Genomic DNA, 27,509 nt, shown 5'->3' on the forward strand with positions numbered 1-27,509 from the left:
CTGAATGTTAGGTTTGTATGTACTGTGTAATTATTTCTTTCGACAATAAATGATTCCAAAACCTCACTGTTCTCGTCCTGTTACCTTATTGATACATAGATTAAACTCTGGGGTAAACTCCATAGTTCAAGCATGGATTTGTACTCTCAGGGTGAGAAACAGAGAGATAGATGTGGTGTGATATTTACAACAAGGCAGATGAAGCTAGTATGAGAGTGACCCAGCGATTACAAGCTGATATTCTCAAGTGTGATACACAGGAACTGCAGAAAATGTGGACAGCTGTAATCGTTCCGTTATCTTAAGCTCTGGAGAATTTAATTACATGGACGATATAAACAGTGGCTACAACTGAGCTAATATCCCAGGATTGAGTTTTAAACTCGTGTTAGTGTAGGATCATGAGAGTCTCATATTATTCGTCAATTACTTTTTCCATTCAGGAAGTGGTTAGGAGCCCTTGCAACAACTTACCGTACTATTTGAGCAGATATCTCCTCATCGAATATAATTATACTGCCGTTCCAACCCATACTTCCAGCACTTTGCTTGCTTGCTACTTACTCTACACTTTGCACTTACATATTAGTAAGCTACACTTAAGGCTGCAGCAGCGCACGCAACTGAACAAGTATTACACGAAACTTCAAATGAATATGAGTTAACAGCTACGCTTGATACACAACAAAACAAGATACAAACAGTCTCTTGACCTCAATGTATAAGTATGCTTGTTCCTTAACGAATATCTAGGTCTGACAGGTAAAGGTTTTACGTTCTTTTTCTTCACTTTATTCACTGTGGGTCCTGGCATAGTTGATACACTACTAGGCGATGGATTAGGCAAAACTGTCGGAATGGAAGGTGCTTTTCCATAAAAGGGTTTCAGACGATCAAAATGTACAATCACTAACCGATCTGGCAACTGGATTTCAGCATTTACTGGAGAGGTTAACCGAATGATAGGGTATGGTCCCTCATATTGAGGTGCAAACTTCTTTGTTCTTCCTCATCTTACTGTTGGGTTATGCAACAAGATTAAATCTCCAGGCTTGTAAAGGGGAATTACTGCATTCTTATTACTCTGCTGTAATTGTTTTTTGAAATTGACTTGAAACGGCGAGCTAACCTCTTGACTTCAGTTATGTCCACACCTGGGGGCAATTTGTCCCATTCAAATGGTGAGTTCATAGGTTTGCCAAAAACTATCTCATAAGGACTATAGCCTGTTGACTCACGGACATGGCTATTACAGGCTGAAGCGACTATATTGACATAACGGTCCCAATCTGAATGCGTTCTGTTTACATAGTAACTTAACATTTTCTTAATTGTCCTGTGGACACATTCCAGGCAGCCATTTGCCTTTGGATGAAAGGGGGTGGTTCTCCACTTTTTGCTTCCTAAAAGCTTGCACACTTGAACGAATAAAGCCGACATAAAGTTCATCCCTTGGTCTGTTAGAACAGCGCCAGGGCTGCCAAAGGGGAAACTAAGTGATTGAGAAATTCTCTAACAACTGTCTCTGCTGTCATATCAGCGAGAGGTACCAAAACAAGGTATCGAGAAAAGTGGTCCATAATGGACAGGATATATTTATTGTTTTGATTGCTTTGTGGAAAAGGACCGGCGATATCCAGGGCAATATTCTGAAATGTTCTCGTCGCCTCTGGAAGGCTTTGTAAAGGTATTTTGGTTCTAGGAGGGGGTGCTCTTTGAGCGCAAGGTAAAAAATTTTGAATATACTTTTGGACGTCTTTCTTTCTGTTTTTCCACCAATACCGTGCAGCTATCCTTGCATTTGTTGCTCTTCGCCCATTATGGCATGCTTGCAAACTATCATAACATTGAGCTATTATTCTGGACTGCAATTCCTTAGGAATTACAACTCTATTACCACCCGGAGTCTTTTGGTATAAAATACCATCCTCAGTAAAGAAATCTACACTGGTAACATACCTATGACATTCAACATCTCGGCTTTGCGCCTCTTTCAGTTCCTAAATCAAAACATCATTTGTTTGAACCACCCTTACTTTATGACTCAGGGAGTCAGCATTAGAATGCAGTCTATCAGGTTTATGCTTAACCTCGTAGTCATATTCGGCAAGTATTAAAGCCCATCTAGTTAAACGATTGCTAGGATCTTTCAGATTCAACATCCAAGTTAATGCCGCGTGATCTGTTATTACAGTGAACTTTCTACCATACAAATAACATTTAAAATAGTTTACCCCGAACATAAGTGCAAGCAATTCCTTTTCAGTAGTACTATAATTTATTTCAGCCTGATTCATCTGGCGGGAGGCATACCCAACAGGTCTTTCCTCTCCGTTATATTCTTGGCTAAGGACAGCACCCAGAGCAAAATCTGAGGCATCGGTTGCAAGAATAAAAGGTTTTTCAAAACCTGGATAGACTAACAGAGGTGAGCTTTTTAGTACTTCTTTAATCTTCTTTACAGCTACTTCACATTCTTCTGACCGCTCGAAAACTGCACCTTTTGTCAACGACTTGGCTAATGGCTTAGCTATGGTGGCATGATCTTTCACAAACCGGCGATAGTAATTATATAGGGCAAGCAGTGACTGTAACTCTTTTACACTGGTTGGGGTGGGAAAATCTCTCAGAGCCTCAGTCAACCGAGGATCTGGTTTGACACCTTCAGCACTAATGACATGTCCCAAGTACTGGACTTGTGATTGTGCAAATGAACATTTTTCTATCTTCAGACTTAAATGGGCACTCTGCAAACGTGACAAAACACCCCTCAACTTTTCTGTATGTTCTTCAATAGATCTAGAAAATACAATAATATCGTCTAAACATGTGGTGGGCTTTAAACCACGTAACAATAAATCAACAAATCTTTGAAAGGTTGCAGGAGCATTCCTGAGACCAAATGGCATGCGTAAAAACTCATACAAACCCAAAGGCACAATAAAGGCAGTTTTAGGTCTGTCCTTGGGAGCTATAGGAATCTGATACCCTGATCGCATATCTAAAGTGGTGAAATACTTGCAGTTTCCTAATTGATCTAGGGTTCCGTCAATACGAGGCAAAGGATAAGTATCACGTGTTGTTACTTTATTCACCGCTCTCATATCAACACAGAGCCTATAACTCTTCTCACCATTGATCGATTTCTTACGAACCAGAACGATTGGGGATGACCAGGGGCTAGCTGGGGGTTGAATAATCCCTGCTGCTAGCTGCTGTTGAACTGTGTCTTCCACTATTGGTTGTAAATGATAAGGAATCCTATATGCCTTTTCAGATATAGGTCTAGCATCCCCGGTGGGAATATCGTGCTGTATGAGATCAGTAGCAGGCAAATATTGCCTTTCCTCAAACAACCATGCAAATTCTTCCAATAAGGGGCCATATTAGCCTCTGCTCTGCTTTACTCAAATGCTCTTAACTTTTCATTAAATTGCTTTTGCAAAGAGGGTATCAGGGTACACACACTTCTAATAGGGAACTACTTCCTATTTTGACTCTTACCTTCATTTATCACTGAAAAATCATCATCTCTTATTTCCTGACCACTTGCTAAAACTGTTCCACGTGGAATCTCTATCTTTCTCAAACCAAAATTATCGACACATACAGGTACACAAAACTTCTTCCCTTTTCTCTCTACAGCACATAAACCTCTCTTCACATGAACTTGTAACCTGTTCAACACATCGTTTTGACGGAGCAGATCCACAAAAACAATTGAACAAGTAGGCAATGGAGCTTTGATATCAATCCATAGAACCTTGCCTGTCCCACTCTCAATGGTAACTGGGCGTAACGATTTAATGGGCCATGTACGCGGTTCTGTCGGATCCTGTGAGAGCGGCCGTCCCTCACAGTTTCCTCGCGCGATTTCGGTCCGAACGCCGCCGAAAAAGTGAGTTTCCTCACCAAATTGGACGGTGTGCGTCCTATAATCGATTACCCTTTGGTACTAATTGAGGAAATCATTGCCTAGAATGATATCAAAGTCCCTCCAACGTTTCCGTGAAACCTCCATATTAAAACCATATGTTTTTTACTTAACTGAAAACTAACGAAAGATGACCCGGCAGGAATGATCAGTCCTTCACCCAATCCAACAATGTGATAGCGGGCCGGTTTCAACCTCCGCTTATCGTGATAGGGGACAAACAGCACGCTAATTTGTGCTCCCGTATCTACTAACACTCTAATTGTTCCACCCCTGAGTTTACCCTCTAGCAAAATATTTGCCACCTCATCTTTCTGCTGTTTTTTATACACCGGTTTCATTACCTTTGTCGGGGGCGAGGGTTGGTGGTTCACGCAGCTCGGCGTGGTGGGCGCTTACACGTGATCTTCTGGACCTTTCTGATTGGCTGCTGTAGGAGCTCTGCCTAGGCAAGTGACGCTTCCCTAAGCGTCACCCCGTCAGCAGAAAGGTTGTCTGTTTGTTGAGCACGTGAAGAAGCCGTGGGATAGCGGCACATACTGGAAAAATCTGATGTGTCGCCAACCCAGGGCCCGTGCACGGATTTGTGAAGATCCATTGCCATCCATAGGCCACGCATTTAAAAAAAAATTCCCTTTTCTTTTATTGAAAATAAAGGACTCCCGTACTCAATCTGTCAGCACCTGTACAGTATGCTTTCAGGTATTCAGTCATGAAGAAGAAGGCTTAGTTGGTCGTCCATTGTGCATAAAATGGAAACAGCAACTCGACAGAACACCTGGATGATATATAGAAATTGAAAAGAGTCACAAATGTGGATAGGAAAGAATGATAAAGGTTCTGATAGCTCAAGAGAATATGCCTGTTAATGTAATTTTCTTGTTTCAGAGATAACATGATGCTGTGCTTCAACTGAAATATATCAATCTATTTAAATACATAAAATTCGCATAAGGAATTATGCCATGAAAGTTCATTAAAAAATCTACAGAACCCTCCTGTCAGTCAGATAATAACCATGGCTGCAAGATGATAAAGTAAGCCAACAACAGAAATAAAATTGTGCTTTACATTAAAGATCCACTATCCACAATGTTGGTTTCAGTATCCAGGTGGATTTACATCTAATGAATGATGGGAAGAAACCATTTTTCTATTTCAATCACAGCATACAAACAACTTATTGTATTTTATGGCCTATAACAAGCTGCAGACTGTATGGTGCACCTTAATTTTTCAGCATTTTTAAAAAAATAACATTTCTACCATTATTACTGTAAAGCCAGACTAAAAACATTCCTAGTTTACAAAACCAAGCTGACATATAAAATCCCTGAAAACAGTCATCTGAACTTTCTTCTTCTTCTTCCTCTTCACCATCATTATTGTCTTCGTATATAAGATGGTCTCAGCTGTCATCGAAAGCATTTACACTCTTTCAATGACATGTATAAAACTTTTGTTATTTCCATCTCAAGATTATTCTGGAGCCACAAACCTTTCAACCAGAAAATTAAATTATATTCCATGGAAAACTTCCCACATACTTTTCTCTGGAAAAAATTGAAAGATCTTCCACCTTATTAGCCAGCTTGTAACAATCCATAAACTCAGGAATGACTAATCTAACCACACTAATTGTGCCTATACCATTACATCTTATTTTCAACCAACAGGTCTTCACTCTCATATTTAAATAACAAAATAACACAGTATTATTGTATGAACAGTTTTTATGTGAAAGCCAGAAGAAATTACTGTACAGCAATGTAAACACATGTCATATAGGGCAAAGACTGCAAATTGCACATTACATTAAAAAAGGGTACACACAAACAAAAAATATTTTGTACACTGGAGAAAATAAAAAGGAAATCGCAATAATGCAGATGTTGACAGCTGAGCTACATTTAAAAACAAAAGCTGTGACACTTATTTGACAAAATTTAACACAGTACTCAGTACGTCACAACTAAATGCTGAGCTAGAACATGGAATTTCATGTTGATAAGAACTGACAGTTCTCACAAACAATAAGTCCACCATGCTTTCTTTCTAACATTATATTTTCCATCAATATTTAAAACCTTGCACGTACATGCCAAACACATGCACACACAATGATAATAAACCATATCAGAGAAGGCCCTGTCTTTTTAAATCCTCAAAGGTTTTCTTGTTAACAACATTTCCAAGTGAATCTTCATATTCCTCTTCCTGTTCAGGTTGCCAGCGCTCACTCTGCTTCTGTGTTTTAAGCTTCTCCCACACTGAAAATATAAATAAAACAACCACTTGAAACTATAAAACAACTTCAAAAAAACCTTCAGCTACAATCCCTTACATACACTGAAAATGTTTGCTGAAGTTTTGATCATCACACAGTATCTATAGTAAAGAAAACTACTGAAGGAAACAATGTCAGAAGTACTACAAATGACAAAATACAATGACAAACATATTTCTGTTTTCTCCAGTTGAAAAAGAGCGAGAGCGAGAGAGAGCATTCCTTCAGTCAGAGAGGGGTGAGAGAATGAAGCATCTTTGGATACCTCTAAAGTTACTTATGATTAGGTCAGACAGGATTTTAACCTCTCTCATCCTATCTGCAGCTGACTGAGGAAAGGCCAAATGTGTACTAGTATTAAGCAAAAGATCAATGGAAAACAACTGGACATAATGATTGCCCAAGTGCAGTGTGACCCTGTAACATTCATTAGTACTGGTTTACAAATTACACAGTAGTAGTAGTAGTAGTAGTAGTAGTAGTAATAATAATAATAACAATAGAACAAATAGAAAAGTGGAGTAGCTATTCATCATAATAGCGGAGATGCTGAGTTGCAGCCGCACCGCGAGCAGGAGCAGCAGCAGCAGCAGTGTGTGATGGGAGTGCCAACTGAGTGGGGACAAGGAGGAGGCTGGGACAGAAAAGGGGAGGGATAGAAGGGAAGGGGTGAGGGACAATGAAGTGTTCCTGGGGAGCGCGCAGGGACGAGGTGGATAGAGGGTAAGGTAGCTAGGGGGAGTTGGGAGGATATGCCGAGAGTAAGGGATGGGGGAAGAAGAGTTGCGGGAAAGGAGAGAAGTAAAAAGACTGGATGCGTTGTTGGGAAGGGTTGTGTAGTACTGAAATGGGAACAAGGAAGGGGCTGGATGGGTGAGGACAATGACTAACAAAGGTTGAGGCCAGGAGGGTTACGGGAATGTAGGAAATATTGCTGGGAAAGTTCCCAACTGCGCAATTCAGAAAAGCTGGTGTTGGTGGGAAGGATCCATTTGGCACAGGCTGTGAAGCAGTCCCTGAAATGAAGGACGTCATGTTGGGCAGCGTGCTATGCAACAGGGTGGTCCACTTGTTTCTTGGCCACAGTTTGTCAGTGGTCATTCGTGCAGACAGACAGCTTGTTGATTGTCACAGCCAATAGAATGCAGCACAGTGGTTGCTTAGCTCGTAGATCACAGGACTGGTTTCACAGATAGCCCTGCCTTTGATGGGATAGGTGATGTTTGTGAACGGACTGGAGTAGGTGGTGATGGGAAGATGGAGGGGACAGGTCTTGCATCTAGGTCTATCACAGGGATTTGAGCCATGAGGTAAGGGGTTCAGAGAAGGGGTTGTGTAGGGATGGACAAGTATATTGTGTAGGTTCGGTGGATGGCAGAATATCATTGTGGGAGGGGTGTGAAGGATAGGAGCAGTACATTTCTCATTTCAGGGCATGACGAGAGGTAGTCGAAACCCTGGAGGAGAATGTAATTCAGTTGCTCCAGTCCTGGGTGGTCCTGAGTTACAAGGGGAATGCTCTTCAGTGGCCAGATGGTGAGACTTTGGGAGGCGCTGGGAGAACGGAAAGATAAGGCACAGGAGATTTGTTTTTGTACAATGTTGGGAGGATAATTACAGTCTGTGAAGGCTTCAGAGAGACTCTCGGTACATTTTGAGAGCGACAGCACATCACTGCAGATGCGATGGCCATGGTTAGGCTGTATGGAAGGGGCTTCTTGGTATGGAACAAGTGGCAGCTGTCGAAGTGTAGGTATTGCTCGTGGTTAGTGGGTTTGATACGGTCAGAGGTACTGATGTGGTCATCTTCGAGGTGGAGGTCAACATCTAGGAAGGTGGATTGTTGGGTCTTGCAGGACCAGGTGAAGCAAATGGGGGAGATGCTGCTGAGGTTCTGGAGGAATGTGGATAGGGTGTCCTCACCTTCAATCCAGATTGTATGAATCTGAACCACGTGAGGTGCTTAGGATTCTGGGTATTTAGGAAGAATTAAGATGGCACATGGATAGGTGGACATAGGATGGTGCCATGTGGGTGCTCATAGCCATATCCCAGATTAGTTTGTAGATAATGCCTTCAAAGGAGAAAGTATTGTGGGTGAGGGTATAGTTAAGTCTTGGTGACTAGGAAGGAGATTGTTGGTTTGGAATCCGTCAGGAGTAGGGAAAGGTAGTGTTCAATAGCGGTAAGGCCTTAGGCATTAGGGGTGTTAGTGTAAAGGGAGGTGGCATCAATAGTGACGAGCAGGGGACCATGTCGTAAAGGGACAGGAACTTGGAGAGTCGGTGGAAGAAAGAGTTGGTATCTTTTAAATAAGAGATAGGTTCTGGATAATAGGCTGAAGGTATTCATCTACGAGAGCAGAGATTCTCTCATTGGGTGCACAGTAACCGGCCACAATGGGGCATTTTGGCTGGTTGGGTTTATGGACTTTAGGAAGCATGGGGGGAGTATGGGGAATGTTACAGGTAAACAGAGAGAGGGACTCCAGGGAGAGGTTCTGGGATGGGCCTAGGGATTTGAGGAGTGACTAGAGATCCTGCTGGATTTCTGGAATGGGGTCACTGTGGCAAAATTTGTAGGTGGATACATCTGACAGCTGGCGGAGTCCTTCTGCCAGGTAATCCTTGTGGTTAAACATAACTGTGGTGGAGCCTTTGTCAGTAGCCAGGATTATTAGGTTGGGATCAGCTTTTAGGGATTGGATTGGGATTCTTTCTGCAAATGTATGGTTAGTTTGCACGTTGAGGGATTTGGGGAATGATGGTGAGGCAAGGTTCGCGATTAAGAAATTCTGGAAAGTTAACAGGGGGTGATTTGAGGGCAGTGGGGGTGGATCACAGGCAGGGTTCAACATTGGTCTCTGGTCGAGTCTCATTGGTAGGGTTGGTGGCAAAAAACTGTTTTGATTGTAAGGACCGGGAGAAGGGAAGATGTTTAACAAGTCCTGAATTATTAAATTGGAAGTGGGGCAAAATGTGAGGCCTTCGGAAAAGACTGATATTTCTGTAGGGCTACGGCTTCTAGAGGAAAGGTTCACGTCTATATTTCGGGTCTGTTTAGGTTCTGGATTCAGCGAGGTGGAGGGAGGGAGTTTTGGAGGGTGGGATAAACGTAGCAGGTCTGCAATAAAGGGTTTGTCAGCTATGAGGGGATGTGGGGGAGGTTTGGAGGTGGTTGTAGAGGTGGTGGACAGTGGTACTCTAAGGGGGGAGTAAGAAGTGAGCCGGGAGAACAGGTTTTTGAGGTGACATACTTGTTGCTGTAGTTCCTGGAGGGCAAGAGTTTCAATGTGTGTTAAGGATTCCAGGAATTTTGAATTGCATAGCAGGAGAATTTTGCAGATGGAGAGGAGGTTTAGGTTTGGTTGATATGGTTTTTGCAGGACTATGTTGGTGAGGGCTAAGGACTGGTGCAATCTGAACAGATGGAGGTCACAGTGGAAGGAGATGGGTAATTTGAGGGTAAGGCCATTTGGGGGGGATTTCACAAGTGAAACAACAACACAAATAGCATGTGGGACAGGATTCTCACTAGGGATAAGGAAACCTTTCTGTATTGATGCAGATGGAAGGAGCAAGGACCCATGGTGGCGGAAAAAATGTAAAAGTTACATAAATAATGTGTGATTATGTCCAAAAAAATTGGAAAAATACACCCAAATACATTGCAAAAATCACTAGAAGGATGAAATGGATGAAAAAGAGGGCAACAAGATGAAATCTAAAGGGAATCAATGATAGCGAAAGGTGAAAACTCACTAAAATTGGTGTGAAGTCACAATGAGATCAAAGAAGAGATACGAAATTTTACTGCGGGTAGCAGGTCTAAGGGTGGAAGAAGGGGGATGACAGATATGACTGAATGAGGTGGAATTACTTGGTGCGAACAGGGATAGAACGAAGAAAGAGTGGGGCTTGGGGAGGGATTCTTAGGGTGAGATAAAAGATGGTGTGCCATGGGAAAGGTGCAGGAAATAACATGTGAAAATATGGGAGAGTGAAACAGGGAGAGTGATCAATTTATAGTTATAATATAATTGATATCGGCGGGAGTAATGTGGGACACAAGATGCTGCATCAACAATCAGCATGGTCTTGTAGCCGTCTGTCATGCGTGGGCGAGACAGTTGATACAGTATGGCTCATATGTAGAGCATGCAGTACGGTTTGTAAGGTGACAAGAGAAATACAGGAAAGAAGAGAAAGAAAGATGGACACTGAGTACAGTAACGCATTAGAAAATAGTAACAAAGGAAAACATTACTGGGTTAGGATCGAAGAAAAACTGCAAGGCAAAAACCAAACAATGGAAAATCCAGGACAGAATGTAACAATATTATGAAAAGGAAAGTAGCTACTCAGCATATAGAGGAGATACTGAGTCGCAGGTAGGCACAAAAAAACTTTTCTGGCACTCCTACTTTCTATATGGTTCCTAAAGTCCATAAACCCAACCACCCAGGATGCCCCACTGTGGTCAGTTACTATGCCTCCACTGAGTTTATCTCTGCTCTTGTGGACCAACAACTTCTATAAATTACCCAGAACCTACATTCCCATATAAAAGATATCAACCATTTCCTCCACTGACTCTCCACAGTTCCTATCCCTTTCCCACACAGTGCCCAGCTCGTCACTATTGATGCCATCACCCTTTACACTAACATCCCTAATGCCCATGGCCTTACTGCTATTGAACACTACCACCTTCCTAGTCGCCATGACCAACTATATCCTCATCTACAGTTAATTCTCCTTTAAAGGCGTTACCTACAAACAAATCAGGGGAACAGCTATGGGTACCTGTATGGCACCAGCCTATGTCCACCTATTCATAGGACATCTACAGGAATCCTTCCTAAGAACCCAAAATCCTAAACCCCCTCACTTGGTTCAGATTCACTGTGATATCTTTGTGATCTGGATCGAGGGTGAGGACAACCTATCCACGTTCCTCCAGAACCTCAACAGCTTCTCCCCCATTTGCTTCAACTGGTCCTATTAAACCCTACAAGCCACCTCGAAGATGGCTACATCAGCACCTTTGTCCATATCAAACCTACTAACCACCAGCAATACCTCCACATCAATAACTGCCACTTGTTCCATACCAAGAAGCCCTTTCCATACAGCCTAGCCACCGGTGTTTGTCGTATCTGCAGTGAGTGACAAGCGGTCCCTCTCAAAATATTCCAAAGGTCTCACTGAAGCCTTCCAACATTGCACAAAAACAAATCTCCCATACCTTATCTTTCCAGTCTCGCACCACCTTCTAAAGTCTCACCATCGGGTCACAAAGAAGCATTCCCCTTTTAACTCAGTACCACCCAGAACTGGAGCAACTGAAATAAAGTCTCTGGCAGGGTTCAGACTGTCTCTCGCCCTGCCCTGAAATGAAAAATGCGCTTCCCACTTTCTTCCCACCCACTCCACCGTGGTACTCCGCCACCGACCAAACCTATACAATATACTCGGCCATCCCTACACAAGCCCTGCTCCCGACCCTTTACCCCATGGCTCATATCCCCATAATATGACTTAGATGCAAGACCTGTCCTATCCATCCTCCCACCACCACCTACTCCATTACGGTCACAATCACCATCTATTCCATCCAAGGCAGGGCTACTTTTGAAACCAGTCACGTTATCTACAAGCTAAGTTGCAACCACTGTGCTTCATTTTATGTGGGCATGACAACCAACCAGCTGTCTGTCCATGTGAATGGCCACTGACAAACTGTGGCCAAGAAACAAGTGGACCACCCTGTTGCTGAGCATGCTGCCCAACACGATATCCTTCATTGCAATGATGGCTTCACAGCCTGTGCCATATGGATCCTTCCCACCAACACCAGCTATTCTGAATTGCACAGGTGGGAACTCTCCCTACAATATATCCTACTGTCCCAAAACCCTCCTGGCCTTAACCTTCGTTAATATTAATTATTATTTAAACAAGACTCTTCCCCTTTGCAGTCCAACAGCAGGACCACATAATACACTGCCATGGCTATTTAGATTCGCTTGATGTTGCACTTCTTGAGCTCTGGCCATTTGCTGTTTCTATTTTGCTTCTTTTTTCACTGTTCAGTACACCTTCTTTCCGTTTTCATGCTTGATCTGTGTTCAGTTTTTGGCGGGCTGTCCACTGGGCCATCTTACCACTAGATCTGAAGGTGGGTTGTGAAGGTGAGTTTCCCTTGTGAGAATCACGAACAAGTAATTGCGGCCATGGTTATTAGCCTCCGATTCATAGTTGGTTAACCTTCTTTGTTGTATATCCATACATAACTATTAAACTTGCTTCTTGTTATCTCAACCCCCCCCCCCCAAAAAAAAAAAACACCCTCTCTTAAGTAACTATACAAAATTTCCTCCATGGAATGGAAGGAGTTCTTACTATGCAATGACTTTAATTTATTTGCAAAATTGTTGTATTTACTGGCACCTTTAGTTCACCAGTGAGGCAGCCAATTATTTTTCTTGATACTTATCTGAGCCTTTCTCTGCCATAAGGCTACATCTGTATTTCTATTTTTAGAATGCTGTTTATGACTACTTCTGCTGTTTCCCATTGTATTAAAATTATCAACTTCAGAAGGTACTATTCTTAACTTCAGTACATTTTGTTATATAAGAAGTAAGTAACATTATGCAAATGCCATGTGTGTTTCTCATAAAGTGTTTGATGAACTTAAATTTTGGTGAATAGGATTTTTTCCCACATCTTGTAAGTAGATGGAAGAAAGTTGAAAAATAAATGAAAATATTACACACTCTGGACCATATAAACTGTTTGTTAAGTTTTAGCTCAGACAAATAGGTTAGTGCTAGGGAATATTTTCTGCATACTTGGATACCATGGAAAATACTAGTTAAATTAAATCTTACATATTACCAGCAAAGGTGGTGGTGGTGGTTAGTGTTTAACGTCCTGTCGACAACGAGGTCATCAGAGACGGAGCGCAAGCTCGAGTTAGGGAAGGACTGGGAAGGAAATCGGCCGTGCCCTTTCAAAGGAACCATCCCGGCATTTGCCTGAAATGATTCAGAGAAATCACGGAAAACCTAAATCAGGATGGCTGGAGACGGGATTGAACTGTCATCCTCCCGAATGCGAGTCCAGTGTGCTAACCACTGTCACCTCGCTCGGTACCAGCAAAGGTGGAATATTCCTGACAACCAAATAATTAAATGTAAATACTACAAATCATAAAACTTCAAATTTTTCCTTTCCCTTTAACCCTTCTAGCAGGAAAAGGAGTCACTGGCTCTGAAAGTTAACAAATTTTCATGGCTTTTAATCTGCCACTGCTAAGTGAGTAAATTTTTTTTATCCATTCATATTATACTTTCAAACAATTATTAGTTTTGATAAAACATTACATTCATTTCATGAGGCTGGTATTTCACTCCACAATACTTGAAACATTTCATGCCTATTATTCAGAAATAAACTACATCCTGTATGTAAAAGTTAGAAATGACAATGAGTCATTAGAGACAGAGCATACATTCGAATAAGGATGGATGAGAAAGGAAAATGCTATGACGTCTGAAAGGAAGCATTCTGACATTTTCCTTAAGCAATTTAGGGAAATCGCGGAAAACGTAAATCAAGATGTATTCCGACATCTCTATCCGCCATTCCAATCCACTGCTTTGACTGCTCATTTATATCAACTCCTCCTCAAATTTGTGATTTTATGTTGTTCAATGCTGCATGGTATACAGCAGAAAATGTTTTTCTTTTATGTAGCTTCATACGAAGTAATCAGGGGCAGCTGAGGTAACAAGAAAGAGGTACACACGTTATCCCTTAACTAAGGAATCTATTATGCATCGTTGAAAAAATATGCCTCAGGTGTTCATTTAAGAATGGTGTGTGGCACTCTCTTTGAGAAATTACAAATTTTACAAATCAATCCCCATGCACTGTGAAAATAAAATCGTGCAATATTAACTTGTATCACTTTGCACTGTTTATGGTCAAAGAAGAAACATGAATATTGAAGGATAGGGTAGAGAAGCCAAGCTGACAATAATCAAATAGATTTCTATTGACAAATAATTACCAAGCTATGTGTTGAGATATGTTTCTGGAGTGATGTATGAAAATAATAACAGGAAAATACTTACATGCCAAAGCATCTTCAATCTGTGTGACATTTGCAAAATGGGCTGTGTTTGGAATTCCAAGACATCTCATACCGTGTGCATGGCGCCACTCCTGTAAACAAATAATAATGTGACAATGTATTTTGTTAAACAAGAATATTTTTTTATTTTTATAAACTAAATCTTTACTTACGGCGAAGTGTCTCTGGAATGCTTTTGGCCCCTTGTAGGTAAAATTGCCACATATTTCACAATTGTAACTGATGTTCAATCCATGAAGCTTGTACAGCCAGTAAGGAATGGGCTGAAATTAAATTATACAACACTTTAAAATTGTAGTATACTTGACACATAATGCTAACAAAAGTTCAAATGGATAACTTTCTGTAATACAAGTCTACAACCTCTACACATTCTTCAAATGACATATTTTCTGCTTTTGGCTGTAAAAGATTTGATGTCCTATTATGACACAGAAATAGGTTAGGAATAATAAATGTTCTTGCAGGGCTGTGTCACTTGTTATACGCCAATAATGTTATGAAAAGGACAGAGTGCTACTTACTGTAAAGATGACACACTGAGTTGCAGACAGACACCACAAAAAGAATATTACACATTGAGATTTTGGCGAAAGCCTTCTTCACAAATGAGAACACGCACATTCGCACAAGTAAGTGTGCCTGTCTGCAACTTAATATGTCATCTTTATGGTGAGTAGCATTTTCATACTACTGTTGGTATTACAATCTGGACTTTCCATTCCTTATACACCAATCAACAAAAGTTTTGCATCACCCTCATTTCGAAATTCATGGCACAGGGTGCTCGCTTTAATCCATCATGGGATATTATAAATGAGATCAAGCCATCCAAGGTCCAAATTACCCTAATCTTCACAATGGCGATTCTGCATAGGTAGCGCTGAGTACATGGTTATTTTCAAAATTAGCTTATTTCAACTGACACCATACATGTTCAATTGCGATCATGTTTGGGCAGCAGGCAGGTCACTCCATTCTGATGATGCTAGAATATGCTGAAAGAACTATTCACAAGAACAGTATGACAAGCAAATGAGTTACAATCCATCAAGATTAGAATTGCAACTAAAATTTTGGTAGTACAGTCTCGTTATTAGTTGCAGAATATCATCCTTGTATTGTAGAACAGTGAGACTGCCCTCAACAACCATGAGAGGTGTACCACCGCATCATGTACTACCATCCCAGAACATAACTCCACCATCACTTTCTTGCACATGTGTGTGTCTGATACTACCGGGTTTCTCCAAACACATTGCCTGTGATTATCCAGATACAAACAGATCTGAGTTTCGTCCATAAGTAACACCAAATGCCAATCCTGGGGAGTTCATTCTGGTCAGAGTCCATGGTGGTGGTGTATATGACATGGTGCTCACCATGGTTGTCAAGAATGGAGATTTGCATCATGCAGCTATTTTCTGACATTTTGATGTGATAAATGACATCCTATAGCCTCTTCTAACATGGAATTAAGTTCAGGAACACTCAGCCCACCATCCCTTTGACTAAAAAATCATAGATATATCATCATGTACACCTGTCGAACTTTTACAGCCTGTGCAGCATACACGACCTATCAACTGGAACTGATACCATGTCTACACCACATTGTTTTGACTATGGTGCACACATCACGCAATTTCGCTGGTTGACAAGCCTCATGTCTGAAACATGATGATGCAGATCTGATTGCTGGTCACAATTGGTATTTGTGGGATGATTTGTGGGACCCGTTCATTGTGTATATCTTCAACTATAGTTGGTTTCCTATTTTTCATTGAATTCAGCTCATAATTAGATTCTTTTAAAGTAAATGACATTTTGAACTAATTTGATTCTTTGCTATGGCAAGATAATTTTTATTTTCTGACATTTATTGTTGGATTTTCCATTTCATAGGAATTGGTGGCCAATTTGACTGGGTATTACTGCAGGGAATTGTTTGACTATTGTACAGTTAAGTTTTTTGACTAACTTCCAGGATACTTTGCTGTTCTGAGTCATATCCATTCTTTTCAGGGTTTTGCTCTATTTGCTTTGTCTTGAATCACCAATCATTGCCAATCATCTCCACTTAGGACTGCCTCTTTGCCAAAAGGATTCTGTCAGTAAAGTGCCAAAATCTTGAAATTACTAAGATCTCCAATAGTTAATTTGATATATCACAAACAAAGACAGAATTTTACTGGGCTATCATCAAATATCCTATGCTTCATAAATGTGTAAACATTTACCAAAAATTATTTAACTGCAGCTTTCAGAAGACAGTTCAATTCCAGAAAAGGGATTAACGGCAGAAGACTAACTTGTTGAAATGTTTGAATGCCAATTAGAAATTACTCACCTTTCCATCCCATCCCAGTGGCAAATTCTTAGGATTGTATGGTACATCAGTATCATCCTCATCCTCAGATTCACTTGCACTTGCTTCTGCATCAGAATCATCACGTTCTCCTTCTGTGCGAGCTTGTTTGCGCTGAACATTTTCTTTTGTAGCATTTCGTTGTTCAGAAACTAACTCTGTGAACCTGGGGAGACAAAGAAATATTGGTAACCTCATTTAAGTAATGAAAGCATCCTGTGATGAGCACATTTTTAATAATAGCATTTACAATCAGAAACACTATAATTTGGTCCAGGGTCGCTCCTATATACATTTGGAGGTTTGTGCTACCCCCATGAAACATTTTGTTAAAATGTGTTTGCTTTTTGAGCCTTATATACAAGTGGGGAGGTAGTGCAGAACACAGCTGAGTCTGATGGAAATGTGCCAACAGTGACTTGGGGTTGCACTGTACTTGCAAATGTGGACTAAGGTATCTCAGGAGGGGACAGGGTATGCAGAGTGCTTAGCAGCATGTAGCTACGAGCAATGTAAATATTTCTTGGGTGTTGTCTCTGCAACTGAATGAATTTTGAGGCTCGAGTGACACGTGAACACATTAAATAATGAATCTGGTAATTTCCCTGCTCTCTGAACCTTTTAGTCTACCCAACTTTGAAGAAAAATTAGAAATCAAGAGGCTAGCTAGGCCGACTCCTACTTTATGAATTTCACAGACAAATTAAAATGAAAAAAATCATCAATTCAGTAAAAAAAAGTCTACTGCAAATTGGCTGTATGGTTGTGATTTCAAAAATGTCTTGCTTTATTTTCCTTGTTTATTATTTGGATAAGAACTTTCATGGATATTAAACACTTCCATGACAAAATTAGGAAACATGAATTTTCTTCAGTTCATTTCAATAACATTTTGAATCTGGCTACTATAGGCAGTATAAATATATCTATCCATTTGAAAGCAGGTACAGAAGGTCAGTGGCATTACACTAATAAAAAGACACCGATACTAGGTACATACTAAATCTAATTATTACATATCTGTTTTTGTGGTGCATTGGAACTTGCCCTCAGAGGGTACAATGAGACTGAAACATCTTCCAATTCTGGCCTTTTTCGTGGATTGATTAATTTTAGTGCACAATTAGACTTGGCATTAAAATTGCATTTAGAAAAATCAACAATTTTCAAAGGCACCTTAAAACCATGTAGTATGAAATCTTCCATTGTATGCTTCAAGACTGCCGAGAAGAAACTTGAAAAAAAATTAAGGGTACAGAGTTTGTTTCTGTAACAGCTGACAAAACAAGTGATGCAGCCTTTGTTTTCTAGATAGTACTAATATCCAGGTACATCAGTCATGGACGAACTATTGAAAGAGTTTGGAATTTCACAACACTAGAAAATCATGACACTCATTCTCTGGCAACATACATAACACAACAGATAAATCACCGTTTGGAGAACTGTGAACACAAACTAACAACAAAAATGTATGATGGTGCAGCAGTCACGAGTAGCTTGTGATGCACGATATGATTTTGTGTTAAAGAAAAGTTTTCCGATGCCTCATACATTCAATGTTGTGCCCGCCAGTTGCATCTGTTTATGCTTCAAGCTGCTTCAATAAATAAAAATTTATGAATATTTTTCACTACACTTCATGGGCTTTGCAGATTATTTTCAGCATCTCCACAAAAAATAGCAATTCTCAATGAAATACTATGCATATCTGCCAACTTTCAAAAACAGAAATCCAGAAGATCCCAAATCGAAAAATTTAACATGTGTATGCATCGCAAGGTGTTCAAACATAGTGAGGAAAGAGATTACAGATAATGTTAAAACATATAATGTAGGCTACATTTTAAGATAACCATTTTCGAACTCTGAATTAGGTACTTACACAAGTTACTTGCTGATGAGTGTTAATTTTTTGTCACTTAACATTGGGAACAGTTTACACACTACACAAAAATGAGCTTTTCTGCTCTTGACCTTGCAAGCCACAATACGAATGACAGTGTCAAAACTACTAAACTGAACATTTATTTACACTTATTTACAAAATTTTCTCAAGTTCACAGAACACGCTATATTCCATCACAGGTTGCAGAGGAGAGATGAAGACGAGTAGCATTCTTCGCTTTCTTCAGAAATTCTGAAAGAAACTATTCATGTAGCATGGACCACTGATTCTTGTTTTCAAAACAGAAATGGATCACACAGTTTCATTTGACACAGAGGACCTAAACTGATTGTGATTCTTCTTCATCAAGCCGAACACCCACTCAAACTCAGCACTGCTGTGCAGTAAATTCAAAGCATTAGCCTAAAAACCTATAGTACTTAGGAACACAAATGCTCATCAAGCAAGCCCATTTGGAATCATCTGTCAAGTTCTCACTCTCAACAGTAGCAGAGCCATCACCTGCAAAATGACTCAATTTTCCTGCTGCTATCCTTTATTTTCGTATTGGAGACATGTTTAACTGATTTAATGTGTCCAGAATGAAATTTTCACTCTGCAGCGGAGTGTGCGCTGATATGAAACTTCCTGCCAGATTAAAACTGTGTGCCCGACCGAGACTTGAACTCGGGACCTTTGCCTTCGGATTTAATGTGATTTATTAATTCAGTTCTTCCTCCGTGAGCAATGTTTATATCACACAAACACATGGAACAGAACATTAATGTCTCATCTTTCCATGATAGCATAATACACAGAAATTCAGCACAATATAAATCCCTAAAAGACTGATGGCATCATTTCTTAGTTGAACTCACAACGAAAACCCTAAATCACATAATAATATTGTCGGTCGACTTTCCATCAAATTTCAAACACTCGCATCTCAGAATAGCAGCTATTATCGAAAGTCAAAACTAAAATGCGATATGAATACAGTGGGCAGGAAAAATCTCGGGAGTTGAAAATCCGGAAAAAAAACTATGTTCATCCAGAAAACTGGAAGACTACCCCAAAATCCAGAAATCTTCTGGGAAAACCGGAAAACTTGGCAGATATGATTATGAAAACAGCTGCCAAGTTCTGTGCTTATTCTTTTGCATTTCCAGTCAAAGAGTGTCAATACTGTTTTCGAATATAGGGAAGATATTATCAAGTGCATGAATAATATAACCAATGGGGATATGTGATGAAAATACCATCCTGCAAGCCTGCGGCTTAGTAACTATTTTGAGGATGAAGGGTTCATTTTATGGCTCTCATTTTTTCATAATATTATGATCCACATTGATATTTTGTATAATCAGCTACAGAAAAGGATACTGACCCAACTTCTGCATAAAATCAATTGACGGCTTTTGAGCATGAAATTATAAACTTCAGAGAATGTGTAAATGAAAAATTCAACAGAATTGCATAAGTATCACAAAAGAGTGAGAACAGAAGATGGAGAAGTGAAATGTGATCTATTACGGGAGGCAAAAGACGTATGTGATGATGTAAGTTCCAGGGTGAAAGAAAGATTCAAGCTTAGAGAACACTTAGCTGCAACCTCTCTCTTTCTACAAAGAAATTCACCATTAAATCTTCCAGCTTTCCAGAAACTTCTTTTAGAGCTGGTATTGAATGTTATTCTTTTTTGGAAGCAAAGAAACTTTGAACGGAGCTCTCTTATTTATGGAAGAAAAGGATTCAAAAGTATGTGTGCAGCTCTGTGCTTGCTAGACTCCGTAACAGCTTATAATATTTCTGATACACTGAATGAACTTGTGAAACTGTTGAAAGAATAATTATAATTACCATGATCACATCAGAAGAAGAACATTGTTTTTCATCACTGAAATGCATCAAAACCTTCTTACAGAATACTATGGAGCAACAAAGACTAGCACTTGCTGATTTTCTCACCTTTGTTAATGTTTTTATTAGTAAGCAAGGTGCACCACCATCTTTTCTGGTCACAATCCAACAATAAATATGATTATGATTAAATGGAAATAAAAGAAACACCACCTACGATGTCAGGGACTGTGTTTTGGTGGACAAATACTTCAAACAAGTTAGTTACTTTGTAAGCCTGGGCATAAGTGGTATTTACAAAATAAGTTTGTCTCCACTACTGAAAAGTCAGAATATTGAAACACTCATGTCCATCAAAATTCTTAACTGTCAGTAAATTTATTACACTTTATTTTTAGAGCAGTGCATATAAAATATAATTTTAATTGAAGAAACAAGTGACATCTGCTCCCCATGTATCTCCAAATGCTTCACTATTACATCACTAATGTCAACACAGTTACATTGATTAACACACACAGTTGTACACAGGAAATGAAAAAGTGCCAAAAATGGCAGATACCAACAGACAAAGCACCCTCAACAGATAAAGTTTTGTTAGCTGGTGGTGATGACTGTTCAAGGAGTGGCAATTTTGTTTAGTGGTTGCTACCTGTCACTTAGGAACTGTAACATCTATTCCACATTATAAACCCAAATAAATCTCGAATGTAAGCTCTTAATCTCCCTTTCAATGTAGAACAAAGATTCTTCAAGTGTCTATTCGAGTTACATGTAATGATGAAAACAGGAAATGACACACCACAACGATTATATCAAAACCTTCTGAAAGGTTTGTGTGCAGGACTGGGACTTTAACCTGGAACCTTTGCTTTACACAATCAAATTTTCTATGGAATGAGCTATCCAGGTATGAATCATGGTTCATCCTTACAGCTTTACTCTTATTAGTACCTCTTTCTTACTTTTCAAACTTCAAGTCCCTTTCCAGCATGCGGTTTTAATAAGCCCGGAAGTTTCACATCAGCGACTTTTTTAAGAAAAAACGTTGCAAATAATAAAAAAAATTAAGAAACACAGTGTAAATAATAAAAAATGACAAAATAATTTAGGAAAATAAAACCAGAAATATGTTTCTGCAGACAACATAACAATAAATTGTGTTTGTGATGGTTTTGGCAAACAAGGTCGAAATGCAATTAGCAATACTGTCCTCGGAAAAAGAAAATCAGATGTGAAATACAATGCTCAACGTTATTTCAGAACATATAAAACCTAAGTTTCCTCAATACTTCACCTATAACAATAATTTACAATAATGACTGCAATTTCTCTTAGGTTAAATAAGACAGATATGATTTGTATATCTGCAGTATATTCTCCTTTTTGAGAAACTCTCTCACTTTTCGTTGAATTTGCAACTACGTTATACAGTATAGTTCCTGACATTTATTCTATTGTTATATATTGGGGATACCCAGGAAGTAAGCCAATTTCCAGATAGAGTGGGAAGGAAACAGAATAGTTTCTACACTGATTTGTGGAGTACATCATTGTGCTTAGAGCTGTGACAGCGAGAACGCTACATTATTTTTCATGAGACTATAGTAGTGTTGTAATGGAAAATTTCATCAAATGTGAAATCTACTTTGCAAAACAACTTTCTGTGGCATAAAATCCAGGAGCTGCTGACATTCATCATGAAATTTGCATTTTATATAGCCCAAATGTGATGAGTGAAGTTGCTATGCATCAATAGTGTAATTTTTTTTGTATGTCCATCCTTTTGACTGGAAGTCTTGGGGCCCCAGTCATTCACTACTGTAAGAAAATAAAACACCTACAGCCATCCTTATGATCTAATTTATTATGTAGCTACCAGTTTCAGCACTTCAATGTGCCATCTTCAGACCTTAGTCAATGCCGAAGCGGTTATCACGATCCGTATATATGCTGCATCAGTGGCCAACATAATTGGTTTACGCGGACTATCTGCAACTGTGATGCCAGCACTCCAACCATCAACTGCCAATTTACAGTTGGAGTGCTGACAGCAAACTTACAGATAGTCTGTGTAAACCAGTTACGTTGGCCACTGATGCAGCATACAAATGGATCATGACAACCCCTTCAGCATCAACAAAGGCCTGGAGATGGCGCACTGAAGTGCCCAAACTGGTAGCTACATAATAAATAAGATCATAAGGATGGTTGTAGGCCTTTCATTTTTTTACAATAGTGTAATTTGTCTAAGAGAATGCTACATACATGGACAAGGAAAACAATCTCAGACTATTTCCCGCATTTCCTGTTTTTTTTTTTTTTAAAATCCCAGGTGAAAATACACTATACTCCAGATGAAAGTGTGTTTTTTCCATGCAAGAGACAATATACTTTCCTTCAGAGGTGTAAAACTTATCAATCCTCTTAATGCTACAAATTTTAAACAGCAGTGTAGAAAGTTACCTTTAAGCTTGGCCTTTTTTACAATGTGTTACCTTTATGCACCAATAAAACTTTAAATCATGGTATAAATGGCTGCTCTTCTGGGACTGAAATTTTTCAAAGTGGCTGGCTCTCAAAGTGCTAACTTTTGAATGAAAGTCAAATGCTCAGTTATGTAAGAAATCCATCTCATGTTCTCACACTTAATTCATCTTGCATGAAAAAAAATTGACTTTGAAAATAATGCTTCTCAAACAACTCACAATATTTTCCCATGACCTGTTAGAAATGTAAAAAGTTGTGACATCACACACATCGAAAGCAGTTTGTTGTTACAAAGTATTGCATAGTCCTCTTCCTAAAGCCCTCGACACATTTTGCTGTCGGCATACACTTGTGTGCGCAGTGTGTTTTTTTCCTGTAAATGGTGCATTTTCTTTGCAACTTAAATCTTATTTTGGTGTTATTCTCTTGTTTATGTTTTATTGCTACAGTATTATTCTGCAGCAAAAGGCAAAAGTAAAATTATTTGTTAGAGTATCAGTCTTTGCAAGTCAAAATACAGAAACTCAACTGAAAACTACAACAATAAAAAATTCCCGGAATGCTAAAAAATTTCCAAGTTTTTCCCAGTTGAGAAACATTCCTGCTTTTTTCCCAGATTTCCCAAAGAGTGGACACATGAATGTGAATGATGCTGATGCCAATAGCATTTGCTGCCTGTCTGTAATCAGCAACAACTGGAACTGAAACTGACATAAAAATTTATGAAAACTTGTGTTCCATAATGTACCAACAGCTTTATTCAGATTTCCAGAGCATTCTGTAAGTGATCATGACTAAACTAGTTGAGAGTCACTATTTCCGTGCTCGTTGAGTTCTGAATCGCTTTTTGAGAACCACAACACTCAACAGATGATTGCTTCTTTGTGCTTTCTTATTTGTTACAATACAGAAGAAAAAATTCTTCTGAACAGAACCAAGGCCAAACCCAATCAGTCAGAGAAGTTATGGCTAGCAATTATTGGGGCACTCAAGGAACCTTGTTTGTTGATTTTACGGAATGTAGAAGCAAATCAATCCTGAAGTCTACTGTGAAATATTAAAAAAACACAGAGTAGACATTCAAAACAATTGGCCTGGTTATCTTGGCTATTGGTTTCTTTTTACAGCACAATAATGCTTGGTAACACAATGCTCGACAACCACAAGAACTGTTACATCAGTTCAAATGGGACACTTGTGAACATCCATCCTACAGTAGAGACTTTGTTCCAAGGGTTTCCACCCCTTCATGCACAAGAAATAGTGCTTCACTCTGAACACTTAGACGAAGACTAAGTGCAAGATGCTGTCAGAATTTTATGAAGTGGGAATAAGTTGACTTGTCAGCAGATAAGACAAATGCTTAAATTTGAATGGCAATTATGCAGACAAGCAATACAAAGGTTCAGTTTTCAAAAATTTCCAATATTTATTTTTACCTATGGCAGTATTTATTTATGGCCTAGTAGAAGTTATTTTCTGGAAAGTCCTCATATCTGCTTATTGCATTTAATTTTATGTAATCTGAATACACAATCAATCACAAATGCTTGCACTACATCAACATTAACTATATAAAAATGTTCTATTTGTGTTTGCAGTGTATAAAGTGCATTACGTCCAAACTGCCTTGCGCACTTTCTGTCATTATGCCTAATAAAATGAAAAAAAAAAAAAAAAAATAGAGGAAAGAAGTTAAACATAACAGCAATTCACGAGATGTATGACGTATCAGTTTGGTTGTTGGATTATTTTACTATAATGGGTATTATTTTTGGGTTTAAACACATTACATAGCAAACAAACAAACAAGTGAACACAAATATAATCATATTTTATACAATACAAATTAATATTTTTACACAATTTGATAGCGACAGAGAAAGGGAAGTGATATAAAAATAGTGAGCTACAGAACACAGTGAATGTGGATTGTAATATGATTCTAGCACATGTTTTGTTCCAGAACAATAAAGTACATTACAAGACACAAAATAATTGAATTACCTGTAAACTTGTGCTTCTAATGCAGCAATATCTCTCTGCCTTTCACTTTCTTTGCCACGACCAGCTTTACCTGGTTTGTTCTTGGCTAGCAAATTGGGATCTAATGACTTTTTCCCTTTAGTGCTGAACAGTCTCTGAGCCCTTTCTTCAAGTGTTCTGTGAAAAGTACAAGAACATACGTAAATATTTATTAATATAGAAACTGTTTAAATTACATATTCCCAACATAATGTCACTTGGTACAGCAGGAAACACAACCAGAAAAAATATATGTTTCAGTCTATAAATGCCATCTTTTATTTTGCCTACTGCTGACTGGTTTCAGTACACAGGACCATCCTCAGACAAGCCTCTGGCATGCAGGTGCCATGCTGCTTCCCAAGCAGGTGTGTCAAATACTGCATGCCAGGGGAAGATGTGAGGATGATATGGTGTACCCAAACCAGCAACCACTAGGCCAAATAAAAGAACTGTGATTACAGACTAAAATACATATTTTTTCTAACTTCAACTGGTCCGCCATCTGATAACACAAAGAAACAGAGACAACCCACCTTCTAATATTTATGAAAAATAGTAATTTGTTTAAAAAGGAGCATCCCAAAATATGGCAGCTGCAGGAGGAAGAGGGGAGAATGTGATTTGACAAAAGACATTCTTCTGGCTTGCATTAAACACATAATATATTCCAAAATGACATGAAAGTAATTGTTAAATATTTTAGAGAAAAATATGCAAATAAAGAGAAACACTTTGAAAATAGTATGAAAAATGTGTTTACATCACTGGTGTTCAAGCCAAATAACAGAGCACAGGTTGCTCATTTTAGAACTGGAAGGCACATCATCACTGTCAATGCACACAACCACAAAGTATTTGCCTTAAATACCAGAAAATTCAGTTATGTACATGGATATGAAATTTAAACCTCCATTTCATTGTGACAAAACTTGAAAATGGTAAAAAAACCAGAGGAAATATGTAGTACTACATGAATGAAACTGTCATTGGCAGCCAGCAGACAAAAATATTTTATCAGTCATGTGGTATGCAACATGCACATTTTCTTTTCTTGGTTTTGCTTTGAATCTTTCCTGTCTTGGGTCAAAAGCTTTTATATTGCGTTACAATGTGGCATAATATTAAGACAAAGGTGGCATATTGTTAACCGGACCAAAAAAAATTGACTTTTTACCAGACAAGTATGCATATTTACCCTCCACACTTCAGTCCAAGAGCCATAAGTGCAGATTTGAGTCGATCCAAGCCTAGAGAAGCCAGTTCTTCCCAGGATGAGAAAGCCGAGAGATCAAGATGAGCTCCAACATGAGTAAGAGCGCTTCCAGTTTCTTTCTGAAAGCAAAGAGAAGGACTATTTTTAAAAAGAGGTGAATGAATTTTGATTTACAGTCAAATGAAAAAGATTAGTAAATGAATGGTCATAAAAACTATACCCTTGTCATATCAAGAATGATATCAAAACATTTTTTAAAGGAAAGAGTATGAGATACACATTTTATTCATTTTTCTTTTATTAATATATTTTATTTTGTTGTATTCAAATTTTCAATGAAAAGTGAGTTTTGTTTGTTGAAGAAGTGACTTACCGGCCAACCAGGGAAGGTTCCAGCTTCCCATTGTGCATTAAATTGCTTCTGCACATTTTCCATCTCAGCATTTATGTCCAGCAATGGCTTAATTCGCTGAATATAGTCATGGAGGTAGTCAAGCAATGATTCCAAGTACTTTCTATACTCCGAATTTTTTCTATCTTTTGGTATGTCAAAAAGATGGTCAAATGTAGTCAGGTATGTTATGTAGTCCACTTTCTAAAATATAAATCTTAAGTATAAAAATCCATTTCTTACATTAGCTGTGTATCATCACACGGCCATAAAATAAAAAAAATCATGGTTAATCATGAAACAACTTATGAAAAATTGCATACTTACCTCTATACCCTTAAGATTGACGTACTTCTCATAGCATTCATGAAGGTCAAGATATTTTCCATAACCTTCTTCATCCGTAAACTCAACCATGTCTGTGAAGTAAGTCATGAGAAATGTATTAAATCTGCGAAGGACATTTGGAAAAGGAATAGCAATCACCATATTAGGTAAAACAAACTTATTTTTCACATTAAGCAGAAAATAAAATTTCTTACAATTCAAAATAGTATTAAACAAAAAATGAATACTTATTTTAAGGAAGCAAAATGTTTTATTTTATCCTACTCTTTTCAGAAAGCTGGATATGGACAGAAATGATGCTACTAGCATTTTATCAACAATGTCGACCAAGACGATGTTTTCTATTGACAGCACTCAAGTTTGATGGCCAAAAGCCAAAAACGAGAAATGCATAAAGAGGAAATGTTATAAATGAAGCTATGAGTTGGTCCATGATCAGATGCGCTTATCTGCACACCAGTTAATTTGTCACAACGTTTTAAAAAACTGAGTAAGGTACCAGACCTAGCTTTCCTTTACGTAACAAATTGCAGGATTTG

The 27,509-nt window shown here is 38.8% G+C and overlaps 1 protein-coding gene across 1 annotated transcript in view; it reads right to left on the reverse strand.

The window, feature by feature from the left end:
* Positions 1 to 5,476: 5,476 nt before the first annotated feature.
* LOC124606979 (splicing factor 3A subunit 3) overlaps positions 5,477 to 27,509 on the reverse strand; it is a 75,835-nt gene continuing 53,802 nt past the window's right edge. Inside the window, exons 5-12 of the mRNA XM_047139121.1 lie at positions 26,950 to 27,041; positions 26,605 to 26,826; positions 26,214 to 26,350; positions 24,998 to 25,153; positions 16,735 to 16,918; positions 14,537 to 14,647; positions 14,365 to 14,455; positions 5,477 to 6,204 (exon numbers count right to left, since the gene is read on the reverse strand). Coding sequence (XP_046995077.1) covers positions 6,071 to 6,204; positions 14,365 to 14,455; positions 14,537 to 14,647; positions 16,735 to 16,918; positions 24,998 to 25,153; positions 26,214 to 26,350; positions 26,605 to 26,826; positions 26,950 to 27,041 — 1,127 coding nt within the window. The 3' untranslated portion in view covers positions 5,477 to 6,070. The remainder of the gene's footprint in view (positions 6,205 to 14,364; positions 14,456 to 14,536; positions 14,648 to 16,734; positions 16,919 to 24,997; positions 25,154 to 26,213; positions 26,351 to 26,604; positions 26,827 to 26,949; positions 27,042 to 27,509) is intronic.

The sequence above is a fragment of the Schistocerca americana genome, chromosome 1 (genome assembly GCF_021461395.2).
Source record: "Schistocerca americana isolate TAMUIC-IGC-003095 chromosome 1, iqSchAmer2.1, whole genome shotgun sequence".
NCBI lineage: Eukaryota > Metazoa > Arthropoda > Insecta > Orthoptera > Acrididae > Schistocerca > Schistocerca americana.